The sequence below is a fragment of the Lepisma saccharinum genome, chromosome 27 (assembly GCF_977018435.1).
Source record: "Lepisma saccharinum chromosome 27, izLepSacc3.1, whole genome shotgun sequence".
Classification (NCBI taxonomy): domain Eukaryota; kingdom Metazoa; phylum Arthropoda; class Insecta; order Zygentoma; family Lepismatidae; genus Lepisma; species Lepisma saccharinum.
This window is the reverse complement of record NC_139255.1, coordinates 28,236,990-28,258,679: the sequence shown is the minus strand read 5'-3', so window position 1 is coordinate 28,258,679 and position 21,690 is coordinate 28,236,990. Positions and strand designations below refer to the sequence as shown.

At 36.0% G+C, this 21,690-nt stretch overlaps 1 protein-coding gene across 1 annotated transcript; it reads right to left on the bottom strand.

Moving 5' to 3' along the window:
- Positions 1-2,310: 2,310 nt before the first annotated feature.
- LOC145980209 (uncharacterized) lies at positions 2,311-8,365 on the bottom strand. Its single transcript, XM_083113234.1, has 2 exons — positions 7,241-8,365; positions 2,311-2,331 (listed from the first exon to the last, which is right to left on the bottom strand). The coding sequence occupies exons 1-2, from the start codon at positions 8,363-8,365 to the stop codon at positions 2,311-2,313; spliced, it is 1,146 nt and encodes a 381-aa protein (XP_082969360.1).
- Between the last annotated feature and the right edge of the window lie 13,325 nt (positions 8,366-21,690).

Here is a 21,690-nt window from a genome sequence, read left to right as displayed (position 1 = left end):
ACCTAAAATAACCTATTTTGCTGCTTAAAACCTAATTTAGGTTTATGCACCTAAATCATACATTTTTTGGTAACGTGTATCTAAATATATCTCTTTGGCAGTTGCGCAGAGATAGGTAATTCAGTCTGATTAATTCACTATTCATTTTTCCATGCAAATTTTTCTTCGCGATCAATTTCACCACCCGTCTTGTGGCTCCGTCAGGCATGTACTGTCTTGCTGTGGGCAGCAATGTTCCTTCTTCAGCTTGTGGTGCTAGTTTATGCAGTCCTTGCACTTTCTGTTGTTCTTGTGCAGTCATAGTGCATTCATGTCCACCTGCAAATGAGAACGAACGCATTTCCACGGAAGCAGATGATGAGACCGAGAACAGACACATATAGCGCCAAGGTCCCGATGCATGGCAAAAGAAGGAAGCACCACACCCACACTGGAATTTTGGTAATTTTTTATTGTATATTTTTTTATTTTTTTTATATATATCACAAAGCCATTTGCTCTGTTTGGAGACTGAAAACTCAATGAATAACGTGTTTGAAATATACTCTCTGTCGATTTCTGTCCCTCCAAGTCCATGACGATTCCTCAAAGCTCTAAACTGAGCAAAATATTTTTTGCCATTGTTACCCCCACAGTCCAAAGTGCAAACTTCAGATCTGTGTTGTCTTGCTCACTTTCACCTCAGTTTGGTGCTTTGTGGCAACCATACCTTTCGAAGTAATGTTTCAGCATATTGAAATGTGCACCACTGTTTCTGTTGAAAGATCATTTTCAATATATATGACAGTCCTCACAAAGGGCAGAGTTTGACTGTGAATAACATGGAAAAATAGTTTTGTATTCAGGGTGTCCACTCTAGGACCATGATAACATTCAAGTGTAATTCCCAGGCAAACTTCCTGAAAATTAGGAGTACAAGCAGATGTTTTCTATATTTCAACCTTGCGTATTACCACCTCTCACCATGCACACAAATATATTAACAATATATGTGTGATTTCAATGTATCGAAAAATTCTAATTCAATTCTATTAAACTGTTTATATATATTTCAAATATATGTGTGATTTCAATGTATCGAAAAATTCTAATTCAATTCTATTAAACTGTTTATATATATTTCAAATATAAGGTGCAGAGCCTATATTATCCATTTTAGATACTCAGACTCAAAATACATGTATGTATTAGTCTGAAAAAAATGTTATTTGTATAAGAATTTGAAACAAAATTTTACTCTAAAGTTCAAGATATCTGATCTTGCAATAATCTTCCATCTGACAGATAGATTGTTCTCAAAAGGACACTATCAAAATATTTGGTGCGAGAGAGAGCTTTCTGCTCCTTACTCAATAAGAATAAAAGATGCATATATATGAATTTAATGGGATTTGGATTAATAAAAGTTGCAATTTTTCATGTCTAACCACATTCCCAGTTAGTAGCCACCCTGATATTGTACACCAAATTATCCATGCATTATTTGTTTTCATATCAACAAGTAACTTGGTAACAGCAAGAATTTGTGGATTATATTTAAGGAACCTGAAAATCTGAGGTCTAGTTATAAGAAAATATTTGTGTGTATGATGTAAATAAATTTTATTTGACGTGTGGAAAACTATATACTGTATGGAGCATTTAGGTATTAAAAGTCATAATTAGGAATTTTCATATTATTTGTAGTCCAAAAAAGTATAAAATATATGAACATGAGCAGGGATAGACAAAACTGAAAATAATTGAAGAGCCTGAATTCTTGCACCTGCTGGCCTTCCGAAAGAAGGCTCTACTGGTAAAGCCAATGTAGATTTTATATATCCATATATATATTACCATATTTCCCGGCATATAAGGTGCACTTTTTCCCTTTAAAAATAGGTCTGGTTTTGATTACCTCCACTTCTGGAAATTTTATCTGTTCTTATCTAGACAATTTCTTTACGGTGCATGGCAAAGATGATTTAAATGTATTCTTTCCTAGTTAGATTAGGTAATACGTAGGTCTACTGTATTACTTTATATTTGAAATACTATACATTAGATATAATATTAAGTGATAATGCTTTTTCCCCAAAAATGGGTCTAAAAAGGGATTCGTCTTATATACTGGCAAGTATGGTAATTAATTTTTTTAACATGATTTTAAAATGTAGGTGCCCTGTATTTTCCTGCCCCAGAATAGAGATTCCATCCTCAAATACACAGCTAATTTGGCACAAAGAAAGCTGTACACGATCAATTGAATCCTGAACAAGCCATTCATTTGAATGCTTAAAGTAGACAATTGAAAGCTGTTGAACAGCATTGCTATTGGAATTCTTGAATGGTCTGAAATTGCACATGTAAATTTAGATCAATACAAAATATTACTCCCTCTGTCCCATAATTATTGTCCGGTACACCTTTGTTTGTTGTCTCATAATAATTGCCCGATATTCAAACTGTAACATTGGTGTATACAGAAGAAGAACATGAAACACGGGAATGAGTCATACAACTTTATTACTCAAGGATCAGTACAAATTGTGCTTTCCATTTGCCGCTTCGCCTGTCCTTCCTGTACTACCATTTTGGCATACCGGACTATAATTATGGGACAGAGGGAGTATGTTTTATGGTTGTCAAATATATTTTATCACATTTCTCGCTGCTGTAGAAATATGCATCATTCTTTGTATAATTGCGATTAAATACATGCAGGCGAGAATGTTCCATGCTCATCCGTTATTTTCTCACAAGTAACAAACACTTGTTACACTTTCCATGTTGCTCTCTCTCCTTCGCCACAATAGAAATAAATAGCATTCTATACATCGATAATTCTTTTTAATCACCTATTTCAATAGCAAGTCCCGAAAGCCTTTCATGAGAACCATTCCTATGTAGATATTATTTATACAGTAGCCACGAATGGAAGAAACAGCATGACGTGTACTCTAACACGACTTCCTTAAAACATGGCATTCAACAACTTGTCCGTGAATGTGCACAAACAAACAGCTTAACGTTTTTTTATCCCCCCCCAAAAAAAATAGAGGTGCTTGAGACACTGGAAGAAATTTTTTTTTCTGACCCTTTGAAAGCCTACAAAATTCAAATGACAGTCATGTTGCATTTGAAATTAAATCTCTAACATGAGAATGCCACCAATTTAAGGTCTCAATGGGAAATGGTGTAAACACACCTGAAAATTTTGCTACTGAACAAAATCATTTCACTCAATCACGAGTTGCTCCATACAAAATTTGAAAATTAGGGTGTACAAAGACTGACACAATGCTGGTGTCAGTCACATTATCATGGCACTGCACATTCACACCATCAGCAACACAGATGATGGAGCACCTGTTTCTCTAAATGTATTGTAAATAAAACCTATACCCATTCTTTCCTACTTTTATCACCATTTGTGATATTAACTGGCAAGAGGGTATATAAAGGTTACGTAAGGAGGTGGAATCAAAATCCAATGTGCCACACTCCACTGGTATTTCTTGAACTTGCCATAAAGTATTTTTGTTCCACACTACAAAGTGCCCATGTTTGAATATTTGAAATTGGTTTTTAGATATAGAAATTTAGGAAATACACATGAAATAAATAACACAATGATTTTGAATGCAGGATTGTCATATTTACATTAATTACAGATCTTGATATAATAATATACATGTGAGCTTTTATATAATTATTACATGTAAAATATAGCTGTGGTTGTATAGGCAAAGGTATAAGAAAATAATAATACATGCTACATAAGAAATAGATCAATTTGTGTTTTGGATTTTGTAAAATAAAATAAAATCAGTAATATTGTTAGATTAAAAAAGCAACTGAGCAAGAGAAAATAACCAAATTGGAATCATTACAATATTTACAAGAAAGACAATAATCTGTGGAAATATATACAGAATTGATTTTCAATGAAAACATAGTACATTTTCAGCATCACACAAAACAGTATACATAGCCCCTCCTTTCCTTATAACACTTTGATTAAGTGCAGACCATCCTATGCCAAACATGTGGCATGCAAGTGTTATCATCAATGACAGCCACCTTGTTGATTCTGTTATTACTATTATAGGGCAACACAGCATAGTTGAACATATTTCAATAATTTGGCCAGTTGACTTTTTAATGACTAAGACTCAATGAACATCAACACACACAACTGAATGTAATACAACAAAATGCCAGCTCCAATTTCAAAAGAGCAGCAAGTGGCGGTACTCCAAAGTCAGCACCTATGTTTGAGAAAGATAATTTTCTCACATGATTTTTAGTTTTCCAAAAAGTTTTATTCCTTTGTTTCCTAAGAATTTTCTGCTGGTGTACATGAAACAAATGAATCCAGATTTACAAGTGAAGTAGCTCTTCAACATTGCCCATCTGGGGAAGGAAAGTTATATGGCTACAATTTTTGCCTCCACACTATGGATCTTCTAATGGGTTTTGCTTCATCTGATCATCTCTTTCATTTGCTGCGATCAGCCTTTTGAAAAGGTGTAGTAGACAAGTCACGATTAAAATATATATATATATACACACACACACAGGAATAGGGTTAGAAATGGTGCCAGAAGGGTGGATAAATACAAATAATGAAGGATACAGTAAACACTTACCACACGAATAGAAATAATTCAATATTTCGCGATTTGAGTCGCATTTTCAAGAAGGTAGATAAAAGATCGACGACACTTTGAGTAGAGGCACAGAATACTGACCGTAGCGTCTCTACGGTCAGTGTTGCCAGAAACAGTTGAAAGGAAACACGAAATACTTTAGCCAGTGTTTACTGTAAGGTGGGTGGGTAGTTTCGGGGAGGAGAGGAAAGAGTTACTGGTTGGTTAGGTTGAGTCCGGGGGGTATAGTGGCGTGCATGCCTGCTATATAGGCCCTTTCCCATCGCCTGTGGAAAGATGTGTCAGAGCGGGGGGGTAAAAGGTGGATGATGGCAACAGGGAAGCAGTTATTGAAGGTGGTGTTATGGCTGTTGGTGTGGATGGCAACTGTGAAATCGGAGTTTTGGGTGGAGGAACGGTGATTATTTATCCTTAGATTCAAGGGGGTGGAGGTTTCGCCTAGGTAGAAGTTGCCGCAGATTTGACAGATGAGGGTGTAAATCGCGAAATATTGAATTATTTCTATTCGTGTGGTAAGTGTTTACTGTCTCCTTCATTATTTGTATATATATATTTGGTCTAGGAATTAATTCGTGCTGTTGTTACGCACGCATTGAAGCTGTAGTTCAAACACAAAATACATAAATACCTTAAGAAAAATATTGTCCATCGCGAGCCACCACTTTCGCCCATCTGTCAGGCAAGTTACGGATTCCGTGGCGAAAGAAGTCCTCATCCTTTGAAGCGATCCAGTCAGACCCATTTTTCGATATCTTCTGAAGAAGTGAACCGCTGTCCAATTAAATCGTTATTCATGCAATCGAACAAGTAGTAGTCCGAAGGAGCAACGTCTGGTGAATACGGCGGGTGGGGTAAAACTTCCCATCCGACATTTTCTAAATAGGTTTTGACCGGTTTTGCGACATGTGGGCGAGCGTTATCATGTTGAAAAATAAGTTTATCATGTCTGTTCTCCCATTCTGGTCGTTTCCTGACTAGAGCTTGCTTCAAACGCATTAATTGTCGTCGATAACATTCTCCATTAATAGTTTCACCCGGTTGCAGCAGCTCATAGTACACCACACCTTTCATATCCCACCATATGCACAGCATAACCTTTGCACAGTGAATATCTCGTTTCGGTTGTGATGGACCTGGTTCACCTGGCTTCACCCAGGCCTTTTTTCGTTTCGGGTTCTCGTAATGGATCCACTTCTCATCGCCAGTAACAATGCGATGCAAAACTTACTTACTGGTTGGCGCTACAGTCCATGTAGGTCCTTGGCCTTCCTGACTACCTCTCTCCATTCGTCTCGATCCTCTGCTTTTCTTCTCCATCCTTTGACTCCTAATCTTCTTAAGTCCTCTTCCACGTCCTCTATCCATCTTTTCCTGGGCTTACCTCTTCTCCTTCTCCCTTCCGGTTTTCCATTGAATATTTTCTTGACAACCCGTGCTTCTTCCATCCTCTGAACATGCCCAGCCCATCGTATTCTACCCTGTTTGATCTTCACTACAATATCTGGCTGGTTAAATAATTCCTGTACTTCCATATTTGTTCTCATTCTCCATCCCTCTTTATCTCTTACCGCTCCAAATATCCTTCTAAGTATTTTCCTTTCCCACCTTAACAACCAATCTTCCTCTCTTACCGACATCACCCAACTTTCTGAACCATACATTACTATGGGTCTTAATATTGTTGTATATATTTTAATTTTTGTATTCCTACTAACATTCTTAGATTTAAACACATTTTGCAAAGAAAAGTAGCATCGATTTCCACATGTTATCCTTTCCTGTATTTCTGTAGCTGTCTTGTTATCTGCTGTTATTATTGAGCCCAAATATTTAAAGGCTTCCACCCTTTCATATTCTTTTCCATTTATTATTATGTAAGGTTCTCTTCTGCCTCTTTCTGGATTTCCCATCTTCATATATTTTGTTTTATTTGTGTTCACTTCCAGTCCTAGTTCTTGAGCTTTCTCTTCTAATACTTGATAACTCTCTTCCATAGCTTGCTTATTCCTTGCTATTAAAGCTACATCATCTGCATATGCTACTATTTGTGTTAGTCTATTTAATATTGTTCCTCCAGGGTTGATTGGTAGTTGTCGGATTACTTTTTCCAATGCTAAATTAAATAGTATTGTAGAAAGTAAATCTCCCTGTCTCAGTCCTTTCTCTACTTTAAACATGTTTGTCATTTCCTGTTCTACTCTGACTTTACATTCCGTTGTCTTCATTGTCATTTTTGTCAGTCTTATCAATTTCCTTGGGATCCCAAACTCTTTCATTATACTGTAGATCTTATTTCTTTCCAAGCTGTCATATGCTTGTTTAAAATCGACATATAGTTGGCGAAGTTCTTTTTTATACTCATAGAACTTCTCCAACACTTGACGCAGTAAAAATATCTGGTCCATCGTGGAGCGATTTTTTCTAAATCCTGCTTGGTAATCTCCCATGATTCTTTCCATCCAATCTTCCAATCGTGTTGCTAAAATTTTACCAAATACTTTATAAGTTCCATCCAGTAGTGTTATTCCGCGGTAGTTTTCACACTTAGCTTTATCACCTTTCTTATGTATCGGGCATATTATTCCTACTGTCCAGTCTCTGGGCATTTCTTCTTTTATCCAAACTTCTTCTATCACTTCATATATGGCCTTCTTCACTCCCTCTCCACCATATTTCAACAGCTCCGATTCTATGCCATCTTCTCCTGGCGCTTTATTATTCTTTAGAGACTTTATTGCATCTTTTACTTCCTTTAAACTTGGTATTATCTCTTCCATCTCTTCCTCACTTATTTCTTCCTCTTCATTACTTTTCCCCTCTTCTTTATTCTCCTCATTGGTTCCGTTAAGTAGTTCACAGAAATACTCCTGCCATCTTTCCATCATCTTTATTTTGTCTCCAATGAGGTTTCCTTCTTTATCCTTGTAGAAAACCGCTCTGGGTTGGTATCCTTTCTTCAGATCTCTTGTTCTCTCATAGAACTTTCGTATCTCATTTCTATCTTTCATTTCATCTAACTCTTCTATTTTATTTCTCTCAAACTGTCTTTTCTTAGCTCTACATGTCTTATCTGCTTCTCTCCTCTTTTCTCTATATTCTTCCACTACTTGTCTTGTTCTCCGTTGAAGCATCCTTTTTCTGGCATCGTTTCTCTCCTGTATTAATATTGAGCATTCTTCATCAAACCACTGTTCTCTCTTCTTGTTTTGTTTCTTTCCCAATGTATCCTCTGCTGCCTTACCTATTACTGTTTTTAGTATTTCCCACTTACATTCCAGTTCTCCTTTCTCCCATATATCCTTTTTGGTTTCTAGTGCCTCCATAAGTTTTTCTTGGTATTCCTCTCTTACTCTGGCATTCCTGAGTTCCTCTACATTATGTTTCATGTTCTTACTTTCCTTTTTTGACCTTTTCACATCAATTTTCTGTCTATACTTGATTCTCACTAGATGGGGGTCTGTGTCACCATCAGCACCTCTACGACTACTGATCTCCATAATATCTGTGGCATGTCTCCTGTCTATTATAACATGATCTATTTGGTTTTTTGTGCGGCCGTCTGGAGACACCCAGGTCTCCTTTTTTATATCTTTTCGTGGAAGCCAAGTACTTTTAATTACCATTTCCTTACTGCTTGCAAAGTCTATCAATCTCATTCCGTTATCATTGCTTACTTCATGCAGGCTTTCTTTGCCAATTATGCTTCTGTACATCTCTTCTCTTCCTATTTTGGCGTTTAAGTCCCCTAATATGATTTTTACATCGTGTCTTTGTACATGATTTATTTCTTCTTCTAATTTTGAGTAAAAAGCATCTTTCTCCTTCTCCTCTGCTTCTTCTGTGGGGGCATACACACAAAACATTGTGATATTGAAGAATTTTGCTCTAACTCTGACTGAGCACATCCTATCATTAATTGCTGTAAAGTTAATAATACTTGGTTTAATAGACTTTTGGATTAGGAAACCTGTACCATTATTACCAGTTTCTCCTCCACTATACATCAGTATATGTTTTCTGTCTTTGTCTTGTCTCTGTCTTTCAATTCATGTGGAACCCAATGTGACATCTTTTGAATCATTCCCATGGCTTTGAGGCGTTTGGAAACTGTTGTTTGATCAACGCCTAACGCTTCTGCAAGTTCTTCCTGCGTTTGACACGAATCCTGATCGATCAATGCTCTCAATTCTTCGTCTTCAAATTTTTTTGGCTGTCCAGGTCGCTCTTGGTCTTCCAGGCCGAAATCACCACTTCTAAAGAGAGCAAACCACTTCTGACACGTTCGCTAGTGCATGGTCACCATACACTTCCACCAAAATACGATGACTTTCGGTAGCACTTTTCTGCATGTTAAGTAATGAAGCAGAACACCCCGCAAAAACACTTTATCTGGCATGAACTGCGCCATGTTCAGTTGACTACAAAATGCTCTTGTTGACGCGTCAATCAACTGCCCTATACTACGAACGATGCGCGCTGACAGGAGTTTTCAACGCATGTGTGGATACACGGAACTGTGGGACAATACGCTCGTTACGCCATCTCTTTAAATTCAAATTTTCGTGATGGTATGTCACATCTTCAGGCGTAGAGAGACGTTGTAGAACTTAGTGACAAGAAGGAAGAGTAAGCATGACCTGCAGTGTTGCCAGGTCCCGAAAAGGAAAAAAAAGTGTTGACAGTACCACAAAAATATATATATATATAAAAATAAATCCCGGTATCATTACGGCAACCACTATACTCTGCAGGAGTGTGGCAACCACTGGAAATCTTTGAGTATACTCGTTTTTTAACGTGTATATTTATATATCATATCGTACTGAGAAGCCTGTTTAACTTTATTTGTAAAATTTGGATAAATCTCTAGTAAATTCACTCCGATATCATTGTGAAGGCCATTCGCACCACTATCATTGTAACACCCAATGTATATATTTGTTATTTTGCTATCATTGTGGAACCATTGCAGCAACACTGCTACCAACTGTTGAATATCATACTTTTTGTCCCCGGCTTTGGTTATCAGTTGACATCACGTCTGTTCGTAATGAAAGACAAAGCAGCTTGACAAATATATTGTAATGATGGTCACGAAGAAGGAGAAAAAGAAGAAGAAGAAGTTAGCTGAAAGATGCTCGTATGATTTAATGTGGTGTACTGTGGTGTCAATGAAACCTTTTGAGCATAGCTGGAGTGAGTTGAAGGATGATTTGCGAAATTATTTCCCTCGCACTCGAGCATTGGAATTTTACATAGCATTAAATCGGAACAGTTCCGCATTGTGTATTTCAGGCTTGTATAAATACTGAACTTGTGTTGCAATTTGCAGGAATAAGTACCAATCGTCATGAAATGGCATATCTTATGGTGTATGGTACCTCAACGAAATCAATATCAAACATATTCAATACTTAAAAGGTAATTGTGTGGTATGTAGAGACTGTAATGTTCCTACAAATTACTTATGTTTGCAACCCACGAAACTGAAAGAGTGCCATATATTTGCAGAAATAAATATTCCGAGTGAAAAATAAATATTCCGAGTGAAAAATAAAGTGAAGTGCACCATTTACATTTATTATAGAATTGAGAAGGTATGTAGTAATTTGCACAAGATAAGCATGTTAATTGCAAACAATTATGCGCATCAATTATAATTCTACTGTACAGTTTTCGTTATCATGGTTGATTCATTCTTGTGGTTTTCATGAACGGTATTTGTACTCGGTGTTATTGAAGATCTCTTGTTCATGAAGTTTTATTAAATTATGTGCTAGTTATTTCAGAAGAAAAGGAAAATTTGTAAACATCCAAACTAACTTTTTTAAAAAAATACATATGGAGGATACTCACTGCTAAAAATCTGTAGTTTCCAATCTGTAATTATATTTATCTTGAGACTTTATCTTCCTTAAAATCCTAAATAAACTTAGTGAATTTTTTCATCCACAGTTGCATTATTTTCTCTTGTAATTAGTTCTTCTTCATGCAAAAAGTATGACAATTATACACTAAAAAAGTGGAAGAAATCAACAGGCAAGACAAGGTATAGTTCTCGTAGCTAAAATATTAATTTTTCTTTGTATTTATGCTAATGGAACCTAACCTAACAGGCCTAACCTAACCTCGTAGGCATTCCTCGTCTTACGTCAGCAAGATTGTTGTGCATAAAGGAAGACCATTAACGAATTGCGAAAGAAAAATGGTTCCGAATTGCTGTGTAGGGACAATCAGCGTGGTAAATCACAAGGTTATTTTACAATTTCTAGACGTAAATGTACAATTTTAACAAGCGACCGCCAAGTATGAACTACAGTTACGTCATCAGGACACCGAAATTAGTAAGTAGGCGAAATTTTATAGAAATTGGAGAGTGGTCCGGTATTGTAAACTCATGCCCATTATATTTCATGTCATGTATGTAGCTGAACGTTTAAGGGAAACGTGCCCTTTCAAGGATGTTTTAATTTTGAAATCATGGTAAAATTCTGTCCCATAGGAGACGCCTAGAAATCATCGAATTTCGCGTATGTTACATTTGTACTTACTTATTATGCATTGCTAAACGTCGTCTGCGTGTTTTTTTTGCTGTTTTCACTTCAAAAACTTCGATTTCTGACAGTATTCTTCGATGCGTTTTCACTTACGTTACGCAGAACATAGCGACCAAATTTTGACGACTGTTGTCTGTGATGGACCACAAACCATTGGCGCTAGCTCCACACACAATTGGCACTAGCTTAGCCCCACACAGCATTGGCAACAGCCCCACATACCATTGGCATTAGCCCCACAAATCATCTACAGGTAGCCCCACGCACCATTCGCAGGAATGAGGTATGCCTATGAGGTTAGGTTAGGCCTGTTAGGTTAGGTTCTATTAGCATAAATACAAAACAAAAAAATTCCCGTAACCCCCCCCCAAAAAAAAACATTGGCACTAGCCCCACACACCATTGGCGTTAGCCCCCACACACTATTGACATTAGCCCCACAGACGATCCACGGGTAGCCCCACGCACCATTCACGGGATCGAGGTATGCCTACGAGGTTAGGTTAGGTTCCATTAGCATAAATACAAAACAAATTTACAGATTTTCGTGTTAATCAGAAAAAAAACACACAGACTATGTTCAGCAATGCATAATAAGTAAGTACAAATGTAACATACATGAAATCCGATGATTTCCAGGCGTCTCCTATGGAGCAGAATTTTACCGAAATCATTTGTGAAAAACTGGAAGATTTTTTTTTTAAATGGAATTAGATGGAATGAAGGTGTTTTGATATTTTATACCGTTGACCTGTTTTGTTGTGTGTTTATTTTAGAAGGGCACATGTCACAACACCCTTTTATTTTAAAATATTCCTTTGGTAAAGAATTTCAAAGTTTTACATTCTGTAAATACTAGAAGAATGCTCAACACTACTCAGCTGGCTTATGTAAATAGTATGTGTGAACACAAATGCCCAAAAAGATGAGATACATCCTTTTTACCAGTAACTGCACACTGGACCAGCATTGGAATTAACTTTTATCTGTATTAGCACTTTCAAGCAAGGCTTTGAACTCAATTTAGCCAACACTGGACTTATACCACTTTCCCTTCTCTTCTCTCCCCCAACATGATAATTTTTTTACCAATTCTCTTAGCAGGAAGACTAATTTTTGTAGAATTTTGGCAATCATTGTTACACAAAATTTGAACCTTCATCAAAGTAGTGAGCACTGTTTGGATTTCGAAAAATGGGTAAAATTATCGCAAAGTTAAAACACTTTTCAAAGACATTTCTGTACAGTTTTTAATGGTCATTGATATTTCTTCTTGTGAAAGAAACACATTCCCAGTTAATTACGATGTGTTTCTAACGCCAGAAACCATCTACGGATAGCCCCACACACCATTCACAGAGACGAGGTATGCCTACGAGGTTAGGTTAGGCCTGTTGGGTTAGGTTCCATCAGCATAAAAATACATTACGATGTGTTTCTAACGCCACAAACCATCCACGAATAGCCCCACGCACCATTTACGGAGACGAGGCATGCCTACGAGGTTAGGTTAGGTTCCATTAGCATTAAAATACATGATTTTCCTCTTAAATTAAGTTATTTTGCTTCTGAAAGTTTGCGTTCGAAAAGAATACACTTCCATAAACATAGGAGAGTCCACAGAAATGTGTTAAGGTAAGTAGTTTCTTGTGTAAAACGTAAGAAAACTGTTTTAACTCTGCGATAATTTTACCGAAAAATGTTATTGGTAAAATTCTTGATGACGGCGAACACTATTTCTACAGAAGAAATTACTTAGCAAGTTTCTGTACCATTTGTGATGTTTCTTGATGATATTCCTGTAGAGTGTATTGTGTTTAACATGAAAGTCGGTATATTTGCTTTCTATTTATGCTAATGAAACCTAACAGGCCTAACCTAACCTCGTAAGCATACCTCGTCTCCGTGAATGGTGCATGGGGCTACCCGTGGGTGGTTTGTGGGGCTACAAAATCGATTCTTGTTTCGCGATTAAACGTGATTCCCACGTTAAAGAATGTTTCGCAATGCATAATAGGCGAATTCCGATGGAAAAAAATAGAAAACTAACGTGGGAAACGTGCTCGCCATCATCAACAGTTTTAATATGTTATTTATGTTTTTTAAAAAAAAAACAACTTATAAATTACCGTATGCAAGTATGCACGCTTCCCATGGAAAATGTATTTTCCGTTGACAAGTGACTAAGTATCGTACACAAGTGGTAAATAATGTAGAAGTAAATTAAAACCTCAGTAGAATCCATTTACGGAATTTATATTGATGCTAAAGAGAATCAAACATGTCCTGCCTAACCTAACCAGGTGGTGAAGCTAGAATTTGAACTATTTTCACCAGATTTTAAAGTATGCACGTGCATGATCTACACTGTGGTCTGGCATGCTATATACATGTGTGTATTCTTCAGTTGTCAGTGTGCATTTATTTTCATGTTGGCAATATTTTTTTTCTGCATGCCATGGAGTTGGAAAAATACTTCAGGGTGTTCTGATAAATACTGGTGCTGCTAATATGTCACAAGGCATTAGTATAAAGGGGCATTACATTCTTAAATGTTTTCATTGTTAGATTAGGCCGGTCGGTCAGGTTTAGGGCTATTAGCATTAAAATTACTTCGTTAAATATTCCCAACACCATTGATGCAATTTCTAGTTTCAGTACTTTCTGCTACTGTCGCTACTTGGTGACTTGTTAGCAGTAAGTTCTACAACATTGCTAATGAATATAATGAAATAAGGTAAAATACAATGTACTGTTATGATTCAGGTAATTAATTTTGCTGGTGAAAATAGCCACATATGATTTTCTCAGCACTTGGCGAAAATATTCGAGGCCTTTGTTTATAACGTTATAACATTATATATATATATATATGCTTCTTTAGTAATTTTTACACATAAAATGTTTCTGAAATTGAAACGTGTGTTTATTTTTAACTTCAGGCAAGCAACCTAACCACACTAAATGAGCATTGTAAGTGTTAGATAGGGATGCATTCTGACTTGAGCGCTACGGAAAAATCTTGAAACACTAAGGGTGCCGTGAAACCATGCTCTACAGCTTGTTAGTCTATGCCTAACGATTTATTATGTGTATATTTTTTGTCAATATAATGTTCCACACTTTTGCGAGTATTGGTAAATGCATAATTATTAGATTTATCATCATATGCAAACAATTTTAGGCAAAAATGTTGCCCACCTGTAAAGTTAAAGTGTTATTTGATGCTACGTGCATGTTGTGCTGTACTTTACAAATGCTTTCTTTTGTTTCATTAAGTGGCACACATTTCCACTGCTGAACTATATAAAATGTGCGACATTATGTGAACAGGAGTGTACCAGACACATATGCTTTGAATTTGAGATTTAAGTCCACTTTTATGTTCAGTTAAACTAATTGGGACTTGACCAACAGTTTAAATTGGGAGTGGGATCTGAACCATTTAAGACTCAAACGGATATCAAGCCCTTGATTACAAAGTGACGGTGTTACCAGTATGCCACTGACGAAACCCTTACATATGCTTTGATCAATGAAAATGTTCAGTGAATGAAACAAAAGAAACCTAACCTAACCTTTTCATTTGTACATCCAGTACTGTTTTGCATTTAAAATATAATTTTCTATAGTTTGACGAGTGTTGACTTTTTCCCCTCTGCGACCTTTCAATTACTAATTTAGTCAGCAATACAGGGTTATTAGAACAATGGTTGCAAATTTGACTTCATGCTGCGACACCTTTAAGGGTCAGAGTATGGTGACACATGCATCAATTTCCATACAGGTTGGCATGTTTAAAACTACTTGTTCTAAACATTTAAAACACAAAACTTTGTTTTCTTTTAAAATACTTTAAACATTTCAAGCACACTGCTGTAATCATGTTTTTTCAACTTTGTCTTGTTTAAAACATATTTTGAAACTTGATATTTGAAATTTTGTTGTTTTACTTATCCTTAATCTCTGTTATTTAGTTTACTGTGCACAGACATTGGCCAAATATGTATCCATTTCACAAAGAAACATGCCATTATGACTACCTGTAGGTTACATTTAAAACATGTGAATAGTGTTGTTCCGCACTCATTGTTTATTGTTGTTAATGCGATTTGTTTGCATCCACAATAAAATGTGATATTTGGGAAAACAGTAAAACAACTACAGAGATTGATTTGCTTTATTTTAATTGCTTTCATGCCACTTCTGGCTAATTTGAGAAGATGAGGGTGAGTGACGATATGATGAAGGGACACTCACAAACATCCATGCCTAAGCTGGGATTCTAACCCGGGACCCCTGGTGTCGTAGCACGATGTGCTAATCACTTCAACACACGTGTCGGCCACTAGAGTTAGAGTGGGGACTGACAACCGTGGATTAACTAAACCTTGAGCCTACATGTAAGATTTAAAAGTAATGTAAATAGATATTTTAAGAAGTTCTTCAAATGTTTTCCGTGTAACTAGAAATGCAGTCCTTCCTTGCATGATAAACATATTACTTATCAGAAATGTATTCTTGGCACTCTGTTTAAAACACATCGCTATTTTTTTCTTTTACCAAAGTTTAAAACACATTTGTGGGACTGATACATGGATGAACAGTTTTGTTCTGCACTCAATGTACATTCACCTTCCTGTAAAATGACACAAACTTTGTAGGGTTGTACAGTTAATGAATGTGTCACTTTATCTGAACTGGAATGTACATTATTGTTAATGTTTTTTTTTTTTTGCATTCACAATAAAATGTGTGGTATTTCCGGCAACAGAGTGGCTAGTACAGGGGTAGAGTGGATCCTGGTAACTGTGGATTAGTTGAACATTCTCAACAGCAAACATGGAAGACTTAAAAGTATAACGTAAGTATTTTAAGAAGGTACTCGGGTGTTTACATTATAACTAGAAACACAGTCTTTCCTTGGATGATTAACCCTAAACAGCTAAAGTGGAAAATCAGTAACAGTAACGCTAAAGCTAAGGCATTCTCATCTTGACGACCTTATTCTTTGGCTTTATTGGCTACCAACATAATTTATTTCCGATAGTAACAAACAAAAAAGTTTTGACATGATTTAACGTTCATAGTTGCATTAAAAACAGCAATTTGTTTGGTATTTTCCACATATTGCTTTGGAACAAAGACTGCAATACATTTTTGTTGTACCCTCTTTTCCTTTGATGGTTATCACAGGTTATTTGGAAGTTTGATACATTGATGCTGTGGTGTGAGTTGTCTAAAGAAACAAAACACATATTTTTAGTTTTGTTCTGAAAAACAATTTTTTTTTTTACCTTGTTGAAACAAAAAATAGATATGGCAAATTTGGTTACATTAAAGCCAATGCTTCTTCACAATGACTACCCACATAAAATAATATCAAATAATTTGTCAACTAGACAGAAATTGAACCCAGACAGTATCACTCCCTCTTTCAGAGTTTAAGGTCAGTTGAAAGTATCGAGGGTGCCAAGTATATCATGTGGTAAGAAAAGGTGGAAGGGGGGATACCTTTTTGTATTTACTAGTCTTCATTTTGATAAAGCTTTATCTTTTTGGGTTAACAGATAATTATCTGAATATGTTTTCTTGGCATTATGTTTTAAACATTATTTTCTTCATGGTCAAACGGCCTCCCCGATGGCGCAGTGGTAGCGTCATTGCTTGTAATCAAGGGGTACCGGGTTCGATACCCATTGGAAGCACATAGTGGTTCAGATCCCACTTTAAACTGTAGGTCCAGTCCCGATTAGCCTTACTGTGCATAAAGTGGACTTAAAGCACCAAATCAACCAACCAACCAATCTTCGTGGTTTAAAATAATTTAAGAAAACCGAACCCTGCTTTTATAGCTGCAATTAACTGGTATTCTTGACTTAAAAATGACAATTTTTGTTAACTTTTCCACTTGGAGTTTTTAAGTCTAGTCTATGTATAGTACAGCTAATTGGGACTGGACCTACAGTCCAAAGTGGGATCCAAACCACTTGTGCCTCCGCCAGGTATCAAACAACTTTAGCACTTATTGAAAACATTGAGTTACATAAAAATATGTCACTCTGTCCTACCTGTAATTATTAAATTGCTGATGGGCATTTGTTACTTCTTGTGTATTTCACAAATAGTGATTATATCGCTAATATTTGAAAAAATCTTAACAGCTGTGCCTTGATTTAAAAACTACTTTCTCCTGCTAAGACAAATTTCATAAGAATGATGTAAATTATAAATGTACATTGTTTCAGAAAATTTCAGCCACAGCACATGCTGAAAACATAATATTTTGTTAATGAAAGTAGAAGCTATTCATAACTTGCAGTCACTCAACACTTCTTTGTCAGGCACCATGGATGAGAGATATTTCAGCATTGGGGATTCCTTATGGTTGTCTGTTAACCTGTATCAGAACAAGAACATTTTTGCAAGTATTCTTGTGAAAGTGATTCATTAACTATATACATAATAAACAACTATATGTACAGACTAAATTCCCTGCAATGTGTAAAACTTAGTAAACTCTACAAAGTGTGTTGTTCTACCACCTTGAGCTACCTTGAAAACAACGATACCGTATGAGTGAAAAAGTGTTGTGAACATTTTCATTTTACACAAATAATTTGTATTGAAGTTTATATTTTGACTCACAATAAAGTTTATGTATCACAACACAAACCTATCTATACCTAAGTTTACACTACGACACCACAACGTGAAAAAAACAAAACAAAAAAAAATGTTGGCCAAACCTTGGAAACAGCCAAAATTACCAGTGCTTTATGTTCGTATATTTGGTAAACCATTTTTAGTATGGTTGGTCGAATGTCGAGCCAACTACTTTTCGCTAGTTGGGATACCACAATATTTTGTGAATTTCTTATGATGAACACAAGAAGAAAACAACTTCAAAAGTTCCAGAACCTTTATTCCCAGAAACAAGTCGGATTAGAAGCAACCCCCTTTTTTAGCACAGCTAGCACAATTTCAGTGTAACATAAAATTGCATTTTATCCTTAAACAAACACTGCATCCGAAGCATAAAATTTGCAATGTTTAACGTTTTTTTGTAAGTATAATATTTTCTCTTAGATATATTAACGATTTTCAATAGGCCGTAATAATTTTCAGTTACATTATTGTTGTTGAAACATTGCTTACAGAGAAAATAAGGAACTGTTGTGTGTACATAAATTATCAATTCTTGACTTGAGAAATGTTGCGAGAATGCATATCCAGTGTTTGTTTCAGAACATTCTTAATTTTGTTACAAGTGGAAAACATCAATCATTATGCAAAATTAACAGAAAATATTTAAAATGGAACAGGTGACATTACAAGTGTCGACAACATACATAATGGCTTACACAGTAGAAATTTTAATCATAGTTTCTGCAAGAAAATCACATTCTTCAATACAATATGTACTATGAAAATGATATAATGCATATTTGCACAGATATTTTCTATAATTTGTCCCTTACTTGCTACAGTTCTAATTAGAACTGATCAACAAAATTTTTATTTCAATGATATTCCAGGATATCATGTTTACAACATTCCGTACAAAGAATTATATAAAGGGTAACTTACACCACATAACTGAATTCCAGTTTTGCCATGTACTTTTTTTACACAAGTTTTTACCAAACCACATGCCTTTTTCAGGGGTAAGACAAGAATGGTCAAATAATAAAACTTGGGAACGTAAGTACATTTAAAAGATTAAAGTTGATGGTGAAGAACAGCAGTGACAGGGCACTCTGCTAAGGCAATCTGCCATCTAATAACTTCAATGTTGACCTTTTAAACCAACGTGCCTTCCTATATTTTAAACTTTGGCTAATATCAATGAAGTCTTACATCTTTAGATAAGTGATAATTGAGTAATTTGTTAATCGAAGTGAGAGAGGCTATGTGCACTGTACATGATTATTTTGCTGGTATTGTAGTTTACTTTATAAGTGTTTGAAGTTTCTTGGATAACTTTTTAGTGTAACAGTTCTGTACAAACACTTTTATTTTAAGCCAATTTTTATTGTTCAGTATTTCAGGATTTGCTTCAATCAACATCTCACATTCGAGTCTCCTTGGTGGCTTCTTTTTGCAAATATGGTTTTTGAAAAACTTCAAAACCACCTTCTTTTGTTCATCGGTCCAAGGTACAACCTCTCGCTTTGTGCCTTCTACATATCCTGGAGCTCTTTCCTTCCGTTTGACTGAAATCAAAGTTCCCTCAGATTTTTCATAAGTTTTGAGTGTCCTAACATTCTCATCCATTTCTGTGGCTACTTGTTCATGATTGTCTTCATTTTCATCTCCTGAACTAGCAATCTCATTCTCACTCAAGTTGGTTTCTTTCGATGCTAACAAATTTTCTTCAATGTTGACATCTATTTCATCTAGACTTTTACCTCTAAACTTAGAAGCTGCACCACTTTCCATCATCAGAAGTAACTTACTAATTTTGGCTGTTTGAAAGATATGATCAGGTAGTCTGTATTCACTCCGGTGAATGCCACCTGTATGTCCCATAAATGTAGACAACTGTTCAATGTCTTGTTCTGACATCGCTAGCAACTGGCTGATTGTTGCAAGGTGTTTCCTTAATCTTCGTGTAGTTATAGCATCAGGATTTTGGAGTCCTGCTCGTTTGGCATGATTGGTTAATACCTTGTATCCAGCAAACGGATTGGTTGATTTGGTATTGCAAAAGATATAAGGATTATCTTCTCTAACGAATTTGCTCCTTAACTTGATCAGAAGGTCAATATGTTGCTGAACGTCCAAGCTGAACAAGACTGGCGTCGTTTTCCGTTTACCTTCTATCACAACTCGCTTAAACTTCTTAATCAATATCTTTTCGGTTTGTTTCACAGCATCTGAAAATTCTTCATACCCCTGACTGTTTCCAGTATTTTGATAAAGGTCAACTGTAAGCCTAGCAAGTTCCCCAGGTCTTTTTCGACATAGCAGCATGACTCTGCAATACACAGTTTCAAGCAAGTCTTTGTAAGCAGTCTCATCATCGTTGTTCATTTCCAAGTGGGAAAATGCAGTTCTCCCTTGATCTATTAGAAAGTCTCTAAATTTTTTCAGATCACTCGCCAAAGGAATTGTTGTAATTGTATTCATTTCTCTTGTGCGCAGGTTGTTTGCAGCCTGGTGCGACACTTCATATTTCCAGTTTGATTTTATGAGCAAAATCATTGTTCGAAGGTCAGCCTCGACTTCACTTCGCGTGTGTTGATCGAATTTGTTTTGTCGTTTGTAAATGTGAGAAATCGCTATCTCACAACATTCTTTTAAGGAAGTACTTATATTCATAGCATAAGTAGGGGCATTATATCTGTCTTCATCTCTGTCATATCCTGCTACAGATTTCACAGCTTCAACTATTAGATCAAAATGTTTTGGTTTTAGAGCCTGCAATAAGCTTTCTATTGTGGGATTTCTATTCTTGATTTCTATTAAAAGTTTACCCAGCTCTCTTCTTTTCCTTGACGTTACATTTATTTGATGTCTTTGCCGGTGTATTTTGAGGAAACGTGCACCAAAAGAGCATATTAATGCATCCTTTTTAGCAGCAAGTGAAACACTGTCTGCCCGCATTCTTGGGAAAACACTTTCTTTCAGCTGTAGGTCAACATGTGTACCCTTAATGAGGTAATCTTGTGCATCCAGTTGTGCAGATGTCTTTTTTGCATTGTCAGGTTTCTGTAGGCAGTGTTTTCGATGTTTCCATAGCTGTTTTCGAGAATAAAACCCAAGACAGTAAGAACATGGTAATACATTACTTGGAGAATCATTCAGTACTGATTTCCTTACTGGTTTGATATTTCCTAGGTTGCAGTTAAGGTAGTTGCCTTTTTTTCTTAAAACTGTGATTAGATGTTTCCGTTCTTTACTTTTTAATGGTTTTGACAAAATTCTTTGAACTTCAATTTCACATTTGTGATTTCTTGCAATGTGTCTGGCAAATTGTGTGACTAATGTTTCGCAAAAGAAGCAAAAATCTCTCTCTCTCTTTCGGGTTTTCTTTTCTACAAAGGTATTATGCATTTCAATTGAACCTGAATTTTCATGAACTGGAGTGATAGAATTTTCATGGATGTTGTTGTCCTCACTGCCTGTCTGAGGTGATGGAAGTGAACATGGTGATACTTCGTCTTGTAGTCCATGAAGATTTTTGTCCAAAGTTGGGTTCTCTGAGTCTGTGCTACTCTGAGGCACGTAGTCTGGATCTTTTACACTATCATGAACAGTTGAACAAGATGAAGATTCAAAATCATCATCAGTTTGAGTTTTCAAACAACCTAAACTCTGTGGTTGAAAATTTGTGAAATGATCCCCTGCGACATTATTTATGCATGAATCTGCTGTGTTACACACATCACCCAAATCATATTGCTGCACTGTCATCATGTTATCACTCAAATTAAGTCCTTTCACGTAGTCTGGATCTTTTACACTATCATGAACAG

Excerpts from the sequence above, each read along its gene's own strand:
- LOC145980209 (XM_083113234.1), bottom strand. The coding sequence starts at position 8,365 with ATGTACAGAAGCATAATTGGCAAAGAAAGCCTGCATGAAGTAAGCAAT. Across the intron at positions 2,332-7,240 it reads AAATGCCCAGAGACTGGACA|ACCATTCAAGAATTCCAATA; the intron begins GTAGGAATAATA and ends GTGCAATTTCAG.